Here is a 12,173-nt window from a genome sequence, read left to right on the forward strand (position 1 = left end):
ATGCTTGTAAAAGTTATTATGATTGTATTTGTGAGGGCAGACTAGTTAATACTAGTCAGAATTCATTGAAGAAGGGAAACTGAAAAATGGTACCCTCTATATCAATTTAACTTGGATTGAACCTACTATATGGGCCACACTACCATTCTGACAGCATGAAATATGTAGGACTGTGTTATTAAGGAGGCCATACATATCCATATGGCAGACAATCTTATCAACAGAGATGCAGGTTTTCAATTAAGTGCCCCCTGGAATCTGGCACTGGCTGCCATTAAATCAAAAAAGGGAAAGTGAGAACTTCCAATTCATGATTCAATGCAATGTACTGCTGAGATTTAATTCAGCTTTTAACCACAGGATCATCTGGCAGCACAGTGCACAGTGCACATGCCAAAGACCTTTCTGCAGCTCCAAGTAGGGGCACTGGGAGTGCCGCTTTCATCCAACTGTGAGCATCTTCCCCTGTGTTCATACTGCTTGCTCCTGGCTTGATACATTTTGACACTGCTGTGCGATTATCATCAGTAATGTCTTGCAGCAGTAACAGCAGCACCTACCACCACCTGAAGATGTCAAGCAGTTGCATCAATGAAATATTGTGGGATTTACACAATACGATCTGTCAGCAAACCTGAGAACTGTATTTGTGAAGGCTGAATGTACTTCTCTGTAACTCAACCCACTACGTGCAGTGCAACTCTTGTTTGGTATGAAAGGAAAAAAAGACTAAGTTTCAGTGCTACAGTATTCCTAACTGAGTCACTTCAGCTTAATGGAGGCATGATTTCTTACTGCATTATATAATACAAATAGCAGTTACAGTTGCTACACTACAATATAAATATCAGTGACGAGTTGCTGCTGTAATAATTGCTGACAAATGAACCATAATTCAATTGCATGAGTGATAATTCTTTATTGGTTACAGGATTTGTACTTGGATTGATTTGTTAGATGTTGAAGAGCTAAGCTACTATCTTTATCTTTCCAAAATATTTCTAGGTACAGTTGCAAGTCATAATTGAGATGTTCTTCAGCAATATGTTGCAATGTATTCTTTAGCTATTGAATAATGATGTCATGCTGTCAATATTTGCTGTCAGTGATTACCTATATGACCTTGAGGTGCATTTAATATTCATTCAAGCTCAAGTCTTGGTCTTTTGTAGACTTGAATGACAGTCTTATAGTTTTCTGAGACCATTTATTCCGCTCTTGAAAACAATGACCAATTGATTGTGATTATAGAGTGGTTATTGTAATTACTGGACTTATTGTAGATCCTAGGTGATGGTGCATTGCTGGTCCACTCTGAGTTGTTCATCATTGCAAAAATAGATCTGTAGAAATTTAACATTGGCGATCTGACGTTGCCACTCATACAGCACATGCCTTGAGTCTTGCTCTTGAATTTTTGTTTGCCATAGTACCCCAATTTCCCAGGGAATCACTTTGGATGTTGATTGTGTATTTCATGGGCCTACAGTGCAATCCACCAAGTTCCAGACTGCATTTACTGCCATGGTTTAACTCATCAATTAGCATGAAGATTGCTCATTCTTTTCATGTTTCATTGCTCCTGCAATTTCTGTTTTTCATCAGATTCTCAGTTTTAGTATGAATGAATCCTTATTCTCACGTATGTTTTAATATCCTCACTTTAACCTTCTCTTCCTAACTGCACCCCTCTTCAGATTACATGACGTCATCTTTCTCTTTCTTCTTTTGTTTTGTTTTTTCATACTGTCTTATCTAGTTGTTATTTTGCTTCATACTGTGTAAACATGCTCTTATGGTTTTGCATTTTATTGATAATTTTTGATTATTCTTTGCTAAAATAACGGTGGATGATGGCAAAGTTTTGCTATCACAGTGTAAATGAATACAGATCATGTAGAAGTGTATGAAGTGATGTACCAAGTGGCCATCAAAATGGAAGCAGACTAATGGACACTAACGGAACAAAAGCCGCCATTACTGTCACAAGCCAGCACCCAGCATTATGCTAGAAATAGTGATTAACACCCAGAAAATCATCTGAAGATATACCTGAAAAGGTTCAAAAACTGGTTCAAGTAATAATAAATAACTATTAAAGAAAGTGATGGTTGCAGTTTTATGTATTTACTTTCAATTGACAGTCACAGGTTCCAAAATGTCTGTAATGGATAAACTTAATCAAGCCTTTTGTTATTTGCAGTCTTATTTCAGCATTAGCTCATAACCAAGAAGAGGACAGGTTGTCTGCTAATCTGTAACAATACAGAATGGAATAAAAAATTATAGAGCAAACAGTATCAGTAAAAAGACAATTCAAAACAAACCAGTGATAGGCCTACTTACACACCAACATCATCATTTTCTAAGTTTTCATCAGTGTCTACATTTGGATCTGGCAGCTCAACAAACCCATCACCCTCAATATCATCATTATGATGAATCTCCAGCGTCTCAGTAAACGATAAATCTCTTCTAAAGCAAAAAAGGGAAAATTCATCATTTTACTGGGTAAAAGCACTTATAATTGCCATGTGGCTGCACAAAGTTCAAACAGCCTAATTCAACATAAATTCCACATCAAGCAACAACTTTTAAACTATATGTATTTGAGTATGTAAAGCATAATCATACTAAAAGACAAAATCATATTCCATATCAGTGTGTAAAACATACTTACCTAAAATTATACTCCATTTTTCCTTCATTCAGCAAATGATGAATTCCAACACTGCAATGTCACAACTTTTAAATGTATTGTTAAGACTATTGTATTGTAGTGATCTTTACAGTTGTATGAAATGGAAGCAAGTGCTGCCAAAACTCTCGCTTCATTGCTGTCATGAAAACAATGATTTTAACAATGTGTGACAAATGCATAGTGCTAATGGGTTAATAAACACCACTCAGTCTTGTTAAGTTGCTAATCTTTATTTAATGTTTCCCCCAAAATTGCATTATTTTAAGCTTATTATGTGACCTCTTGGAACCACTACTCTTCTAATATTAATTAACTTTTTAATTTTTTATGTTGGCTCATGTTTAAAAAATCCTGGAATTTTATTTTCATTTTTGAAAATGTAAAGTAAATAGTTAGATGAAAAATCTACTCACCTAGTGGCAGCATGAAAACACACACACACACACACACACACATATAAAGGTTAAGGAAATTTTCAAGCCTTATGAGCCAGTGGCTCCTTCTGGCAGAAGGGCTAAAGGAGAAGACAGAGGGATAAAGAAAGAGGACAGGAGGGGTTTGGTAAATGGGGAGAGTTTGGATAAGGCACCCAAAACCCTAGGTCAGGGAAGATGTACTGGACAGGATGAGAAGGGAAGACTGATTGCAGGGGACTGCACTGGATGAGATTTGAAAACCCGAAAGCCTTGAGGGGGAAGATATGGCAATAAGCAGGACAGAGATTACTAACAAAACACTGTGCAAGAGTTAATAAAAGCAGAAAGCTAAGTGCGTTTTAGGTGTTGGAGGTACGGGGGGGTGGGGGGTGTGGAATAGACAGATCTGAAAACAAAATATATGAAAGCTGAAAGAGAGTGAATAAAGGAGTAGTTGCTGAGAGAAAATGCTAAGACTGAAAAAATTAATGTAAATTAAGGCCAGGTGGGTGGTGTAACTGAGGATATGTTGTAATCCCAGTTTCCACTTGTGGACTTCTGAGAAGCTAATATCTGGGTAAAGAATCCAGATGGCATGTGTGTGAAACAGGCACTGAGGTTGTGACTGTGTACATACTCTGCATCTGGGTATTGTGTGTTGTTAGCATACACCCTCTGTCTATGTCCATGGATCCCGACTGATAACTTGGTGTAGTTATCCCATTGTAAAGGGATGAACAGTGTTTACATAACAGCTGGCACATGACGTGTGGTTTCTCAGGTGGCTCTCCCTTCTACAGGGCTGGTAAAGGTGATGGCAAGAGGGTGCGTAGGGCACGTTTTACAGTGGGGATAGTCACAGGGGTAGGAGCCATAGGTTAGAGAATTTTTGTGGCATGAACAGTGCAGTCTGACAAGTCTATCCTGACCCGGGGTGCTGAGAAACTTTTTCAAATCCTCCCCATTTCCTAAACCTTGCCACTCCTGTATCTTTATCCCTCTTCCTTAGAGCTACTGGCAAATTTCTTCAACCTTTGTAAGTGTATGTTCTCCTGCTGTCACTTGATGAGTAGATTTTTTTTATACATCCAGTTACATTATACTTTCAAAAACTGGAATCTTATATATTTTATTTAATTTTTTTCCTCCCAACCCTTGAATATTTTACACAAATAAATTCAAATAAATACAAATAAATTCCGATGATATATATTTCTGATGATAATCTGTGAAAGAAATATGTTTTTTTGTTGAGTACAAAACAAAACGTTCTTAAACAGCTATGACCTGTTGAAGGTTTAAGAACTTTTAGCATCATACTCTACACTGGGAAAAGAGCCGAAATCTAGATAGAACAAAAGATAAATACACTAATGCACTGTCAGATGGTGGTTTATTCTTTCAAAAAATATTGCATGACTGTTACTCAGCACATTCAAAAACTTCTTAAAGAAATATTCATTTGTATGGTGTAACAACTTTTATAAGAAATGGGTGTATTCATATGGAATGACAAGTATTTGACAGATTATCTGCTAATGTTCCAGGATAGTTTTTTTCCCTTTTTTCGTGGAACATTGCATCAATTTAAATGAGGTATGGGAGAACATTGTCTGAAATCACACATGGGCTATAAAAATAGGATGTCAATTTTTCTGGAAAACCTGAATTCTCAGGGAATTACATTTTACCTGGAAAAGTCAGGGAAATCTCAGAGCATTTTGTGAAATCGCATGGAGTTCTGTGCTTTTAACCTAACATTGGAATTTAATTTTATTGAGCATTTTATGTCTGAAATTTTAAAATGCTTAATATTTCGTAGTGTGTTAATAATTTGAGTACTAGTCCTTATAAATTATCAGTGTTTAAAAACTGTAGTTAAATCACAACTGTGAGGGAAGAAAAGTAAGTGATGTGATACTTTTTTTTTTTTAAGTATTCCAAATTATACAGACTTTCTTAACCTGTATCAGACTGATAAACCTTTGCTCCCATAAATGTTACAATATTAAAAAAGTGATTCATGCATTAATGTGAAGAATTTTGAAATCAAAATTGTTGAATAATTTATAGTTGTCTTAATAAAAGTTGAATACCAGAACCCTATGGATCACATTCTTACAAAAAAGTTGAACTTGGTTTGGTTGGTGAAAAAGAGATTAAAGAACTGTATTCTTCTGAAAAGGTTTCCAATGGAGGAGTACTGACTTTTTATGGATGTAAAATTGGTGCTAATTAAAGTGGTATGAGTTATAATTTCAAAATCACCAGCAGTTTTCTGCACTGTCAGAAATTTGTCATATGTGATACCAATACATTTAGTTGAAGAGAAACAAAATTGTATGAGGAAGATGAACTGTCTTCTAAGTAGCTTATGAGATGTAAATATTGTGAAAATTGCTGAACGTGATGACATTCCAGCAGGTTTTGTCAATTTTTCCAATGAAAATGTTTGTGAAAACATGGAATTATGATAAGGAACTTTCATGGTTGGACAATTTTTTTCCCTCTCATTTAAAAACAAAACTTATTTAAGTTTGGCCATATACCCAGAAGCTTATTTTATTAAGCATGACCAAGCAACTGTGTGAAGAGGTTTTAGTATTAACAAAATAAACAGAAGTCGGAAACCTTAAAGAGGAATCATACATAGCTTTGAGATTCATTTGTGATCATATAAATGCCTTAGTTGGAGATGACAGAAAACTTGTTATCAATAAAAATTCGTGCAACTCTTTTTCAATGGGAAGACATCGTAATTGATATCTTAAGATGTAAAAAACACAGAAAACACTAAACAAATAGGATGACTGAGATTAGTGAACTTGATGAAAATGAATTTAAAAAGAAAGGAAAACATCTAGTGCATAGAGAGATTACAAAATATGCAGATGAATGTGCTGACTAGGCAGAGAAACAACACTATACGACTGTGTTAACAAAATCAAATAGGTTGAGGAAGTCTGCAAAAGAAAACAGAAATGATCTGCAGAAATTAGAAGAAACAAATAATTTCATAACTACAAATTAGCTTTAATACATTGTTTCATGTAGCACATACTTCTATCCTCAAAATAGTTTTATAGAAGTTTTCCAACAATTTTTTCCTTTTTATTTAAATGTTCCTTTGTATGTCATAGCCTTCTGGTGTATTATTTACTCTAATTTTAAAAAATATATAAGACAAAGTTAACCTTTGTTACATTATTGTTGATCTTTGATTTATATTTTGTGGACATATGTGATGTAATTGAAATATCAAGAGTAGAAAATGTAGATGCACATCTTACATGAATAAAAGTAATGCAGCCTTTTTAATACTTTTTCTGAAGCATATATGAAATGAACAGAATTCACTGTCTTGTAGGATGAAAATTTGGCTTATGAAAAGGTTGAAGTGATTACTGCTGTTCTAAAATAACATATTTATAAATTAAGTTACCATATTCATGCATGCAATTGTTTTTTTTCCTCTTTCCTCAGTTTACTTAAAAAAGCAATTTGCATAGTCAGCAGTCACATAATGTGTGTTTAGGGTTTATTTTGTCTGCACATACAAGCAACAGTCATTGATTTAATATATATATATATAATAGAGGGAAACATTCCACGTGGGAAAAATATATCTAAAAGCAAAGAAGATGTGACTTACCGAACAAAAGCGCTGGCAGGTCGATAGACACACAAACAAACACAAACACACACACAAAATTCAAGCTTTCGCAACAAACTGTTGCCTCATCAGGAAAGAGGGAAGGAGAGGGGAAGACGAAAGGAAGTGGGTTTTAAGGGAGAGGGTAAGGAGTCATTCCAATCCCGGGAGCGGAAAGACTTACCTTAGGGGGAAAAAAGGACAGGTATACACTCGCACACACGCACATATCCATCCACACATACAGACACAAGCAGACATATTTAGTCATTCCAATCCCGGGAGTGGAAAGACTTACCTTAGGGGGAAAAAAGGACAGGTATACACTCGCACACACGCACATATCCATCCACACATACAGACACAAGCAGACATATTTAAATATGTATACCTGTCCTTTTTTCCCCCTAAGGTAAGTCTTTCCGCTCCCGGGATTGGAATGACTCCTTACCCTCTCCCTTAAAACCCACTTCCTTTCGTCTTCCCCTCTCCTTCCCTCTTTCCTGATGAGGCAACAGTTTGTTGCGAAAGCTTGAATTTTGTGTGTGTGTTTGTGTTTGTTTGTGTGTCTATCGACCTGCCAGCGCTTTTGTTCGGTAAGTCACCTCATCTTTGTTTTTATATATAATTTTTCCCACGTGGAATATATACACACACATGAGACCACCAAGGTCTAACACATATCAGATTTTTAATGATGTAGGAAAATACAGATTGAACTAACGGTTTTTTGATCTTAAAGCAAATCAAAATGTAAATAACTTAATTACAGATCACTGAGGATGCTTTACCTCAATAAAGCAAAACACATCTGATGAAAAAAAATAATGCATTTTTGTAGTTGTAACGACAGAAAAAAATACCCTTGTAAAACAACTACAGACAATATGGCCACACAAATGAAGAATTCAAGCATTCTCATTGTCATCTCTGTTCTACAAAGCATGGCACCACAGTCCCCATGCACAGCAGCTGCAGAGGTAGTGCTTCATATCATCCATGGGAGACTGTGTGCAGTGTCATAAAATTTGTGTTGGAAGAGCCCAATGAGGGAGTAAAAATCCCTTTAAAATGTATGCTAATGAGGGTTGGCACTCGTGTTTCTCAATGCACAATAAAGAGAATAAAAAATGTGGTGAGAAACATAGCTATAGTTTCTTCCAAAGGTTTCTCTGTTCCAAGAAAGGCACAGAAGATGGAAAGAAAAGTTTACCTTTAGACAATTTTGATGAACAAGTTGTCAGGAGACTAATACATAATTTCCCCATGGCACATAAACAGTGCTCAACATTAAAGTCACTACTTCCTTTAAGACGGAAAAAACTGCTTTTAATGATGGCGTTTCATTAATATGATCCTTACTACACAAATTGTCCGCCCCCAGTAGCTGCATGGTCAGCGCGACAGAATGTCAATCCAATAGGCTCGGGTTCGATTCCTGGCTGGGTCGGATGTTTTCTCCACTCAGGGACTGGGTGTTGTGTTGTCCTAATCATCATCATTTCATCCTCATCGGCGCGCAAGTTGCTGAAGTGGCGTCAAATCGAAAGACTTGCACTAGGCGAACGGTCTACACGACGGGAGGCCATCGTCACACAACATTATTATTATTATTACTACACAAATTAGGCTACAGTTACATCAGTTTCTGTTTTATTGTTCCCAACTTCTTTCTATGTTTAAATGTTTGTACATTTCACATTCTATAACACATACCAGGTGTAGAAGTCATCAGAAACACAAAGGCGCAAACTGAACATTTAAAAGCACAAAGTAAATATACAGACTTCCTGAAAAAAAGCTGAGAAATTGCCATTAAGAGGGAGGTTCATCATATCTATCAATGAAAGGTATATTCTAGTTCTCATATTAGAAGGAATAAAAGCACTACTTTCAAAAGGACAACTCCTTGCTGTAGCACACACAGGTAAAAATCATATATCATGTCACCATTGTGCAGAATACAAGAAATTTATTTGTGTCTTGAGATTAAGTAAATGATTCCACTACAGGAGGAATATCTGATTATGTTCCAAATGGACTTTTAACATTAAAGCCAAGGAGTAAAACAGCAGATCGGTACAAAGAGACAATTGCTGTGACTTTTTCATGATAATTGTCTGAAGCCTTACAGTACTATTCGCTTCAAATGTAGGCATAAAGCAATATTGCATTTCAACTGAATTACTGTCATTTTTGTATCAGGTGGCTGGAAAAGAAATCAGTTTTTTAATTTCCCAGTAGCCCCACTATTGTGCTTGATAATGATATTTTGAAATTTTGTAGTTGTTGAATTATTGGTTGTAAGTATCAGAAATCAATCATTAATGCGTAACTTATAACTATACATGGAAATGTGATCTGTATGGCCTATTTTAGCTTTTTAGAAAATAGGCTGTAGTTATGAAGAATAAATAAATAAACAAATAAATAAATATTGGTCATATTGATTTAATCTTTAATGTGATCATTTGCAGGCTAGACAGCTGTAGGATAGATAGGTGTAGTTATGCAGGATATGCTATGAACAAAGGCATAGCTATCCTAACTGAATCTCCCCTACTGCACAAGGCCATTCACAGGGAAACCCCCACCACTACCATTGTCCCCTCCCCTACTGCACTCTCTGTGCAGACATGGCCATGTTATTTTATGTGACCTATAACATCAATATTCTGAAAACTGTGACTTATATGTTTACCTGTTTAATAACATTTGTCACTTCTTTCTGTGGTTCAACACCCTCTCATGTTAAAAAGTAAACACTACATGGATAATCATTACCCATAAAATCCTTCCATGGTATGCAAAAATTAAAGAGTTTTTTTTTTTGTTGCCTGTCAAGGATTATCTCACTAGCTAAATTAACTCCTTGTATATTTTGGCAAGGAGTAATAATAAAATAATGTGTTGCTCTAGCCTTCTTCTTCATATCTGTATATTTTACAATCCTTGAAAGTTATGTATCCCATATTTCCTTTTTTCACAGGATACAGAGGAATACAAGAAATGCGTATAAATCAGATGCAAGCATGTCACAGCTCTCAACAACACTTTCCTCTAAATCAAAATGCATGGAACTACACAGATGGAAGATTTGAATGTAATGAATGTGGTAAGGTGTACCAGAGGAAAAACTCACTTTACAACCATGTGAAATATGAATGTGGGAAAGAAGCCAGATTCAAGTGTCCTTACTGTCCTCAGCGATCAAAACTCAAAGGAAATCTGCAAAAACATATCAAACACAAGCATATGGGCTTTATGTAACTCAGTTCATATGTCTGTCTGCTCAGAAACCTGAAAAAGTGAAACAAAACAACAAAAGTTAGGAGATCATAGTCATTTTTAGAGTCTGTTACTTCCACCTTCACAGATCATATTTTAATCCATATTATCATAAGGTGGAATACTGACATAACATGAAAGGGCTGTATTCCAGCACTGATTGCATTAGAATCTGTATTTTGTGGTGCCTGGCTATAAAAAATCTCTGTAAATATTCTAATAAACTTTGAAGAGAAGCTGAATATACTGTATTTTTCTATTTTAAACTTATAGTTATGGTGGAAAGTGCATCATGCCATCCAACTAGATACTCTAAATGTCTTAATAATCATTTATGAGAAAGTTGTTTCATCTGCACTTTTTTATTTCTGTGTTATAGCGATAACAAAAAGGGATCATTTGTAACTGACTTATAAATTATGTTAACATTCTGATAAAATTTGAAAAGAAAGATATACCTTCTGCATTCAACACACAAGTAGAAAAAGGTTTCATTTTGCATACAAGGAATGAATATAACTGGACTGCCTTTTAGAAATTTCGAACTACTGTGAACATCATAGGATATATGTTGTTTTTGTTTGCTGCTGCTGTCATATTACCCTGTATGTAAAGTAGTGATGAATGATGATTTGTCTGCAATAGTGGGAAACTTCATTGTTTTTGATGAGTCTCTACATCAAACTGTGCACCCTTTCTATCCCTTATCCCTCTATGCTTGAACTATGTTAGTACAAGGCTGTCTCACAACAAATTGACATTGGAATGTTGAACCCTAATCTGTTCCCCTTTTTTCCTACAATTACTACATCTATTGATATTGTCTGAGTCTGTTGTTAACCTGTAACATATTATTGTCATATTACTGTACACAGGCCCAGTTGTGATATCAGTGGGGCTGCTAGTTCTCCCATAAGAAAATTATTTTCCACATTTTGAGATGGTGCAAACTGTTAAACTTATTAATGGTTTTAAGCAAAATGCTTTTTGAATAATATCTGTATTGTGAATATAATGATATAAAAGAGACTAATATTTGTTTGGTTATGATAAGAAACAGTATGAAGCAACAAGTATCACCAATTATGTTCTCTTTTTTTCAATCATTATAAAAATTTTGAGAAAGGTTCTATGGACACTCTGTTCATTATTAGTAATGAATACTAAAGAAGACTTTCATTCTGAACCAAGTAGTGTGGATTTATGCTCCAAGAAAATGTTTTTTTGCATTCTGTTTGGTTGACATAATAAACATTGAATTGTTCCTTGCTATCTGGGTGGTTTAATTTGTAGCATGTTGTTCCCCCTGGTCATGAACATAACAGTTCAGCTTGCTTATTCTTTACATGTGGCCTATCCATTTACAATGTCAGTTATGATCGGATATAGGATTAGAGCTTGGCAGATCCAGTTAGAGTGTAACTATTAAACTGCTGTCACTTTGTAACTAACATTTAATTTCAACACCTTGACACCATTTACAACCTTAATTACAAAACAGTCCACTATCGATGCAATATGGACATCACATCAATGTAGACATACTTGAAAATGGCAACTAAGCCAAAGAAGTATGTCCAGTCTGTCGTGAATAAACATTACTTATTGTGAGCAGCTATTTGGTGTATGTACTCAAACAATCATGTCATTATCAGACATATATTACGCTGCTGACCCTAAAGAAGAAAAATTGTTATTTAATCTGCAAACTGATGGAACGTTGGTATTGAAGACATACAAATGGTCATTGTTATTGTAGGTTCATGCTTTTCATGCTATGACATTTTAACACCTTTAGTATTTTTTGACAAATGGCAGATTCTTTTAAGACATCTATATTAAGATTTCCTTACAGCAAATATTGGGGTATTTTAGCTGTAGTGTTGTAGCAATGTTAGCAACTATATCAAAATCAAATCCTTTTATTTGTGTGAAGAAAACATGAGGCATTATCAAGCATAAGTTACTTCTTTAAAGACAACAGAATACAATGTTACACATTTAACTTTCATAAATGTCAGTTTACTCTTGAATATTACACAGTTTATATTTTACAGCATTTACTTCACATTATAATTAAATTATTGAATCATTTACACTATTACAACATTGTAGA

The 12,173-nt window shown here is 35.1% G+C and overlaps 1 protein-coding gene across 12 annotated transcripts in view; it reads left to right on the top strand.

Annotated features, from left to right (window-relative positions):
• Positions 1–12,173, top strand: part of LOC124605166 (longitudinals lacking protein) — a 547,673-nt gene that overhangs the window by 343,936 nt on the left and 191,564 nt on the right. Inside the window, exon 5 of one of the 12 annotated variants that reach the window (XM_047136667.1) lies at positions 9,759–10,054. The exons of the other annotated variants lie outside the window; for them this stretch is intronic. Coding sequence (XP_046992623.1) covers positions 9,759–10,039 — 281 coding nt within the window. The 3' untranslated portion in view covers positions 10,040–10,054. Of the gene's footprint in view, positions 1–9,758; positions 10,055–12,173 lie in introns of those variants that run through there. 12 annotated transcript variants of the gene reach the window in all.

Source organism: Schistocerca americana, chromosome 3 (genome assembly GCF_021461395.2).
Source record: "Schistocerca americana isolate TAMUIC-IGC-003095 chromosome 3, iqSchAmer2.1, whole genome shotgun sequence".
NCBI classification, from domain to species: Eukaryota; Metazoa; Arthropoda; class Insecta; order Orthoptera; family Acrididae; genus Schistocerca; species Schistocerca americana.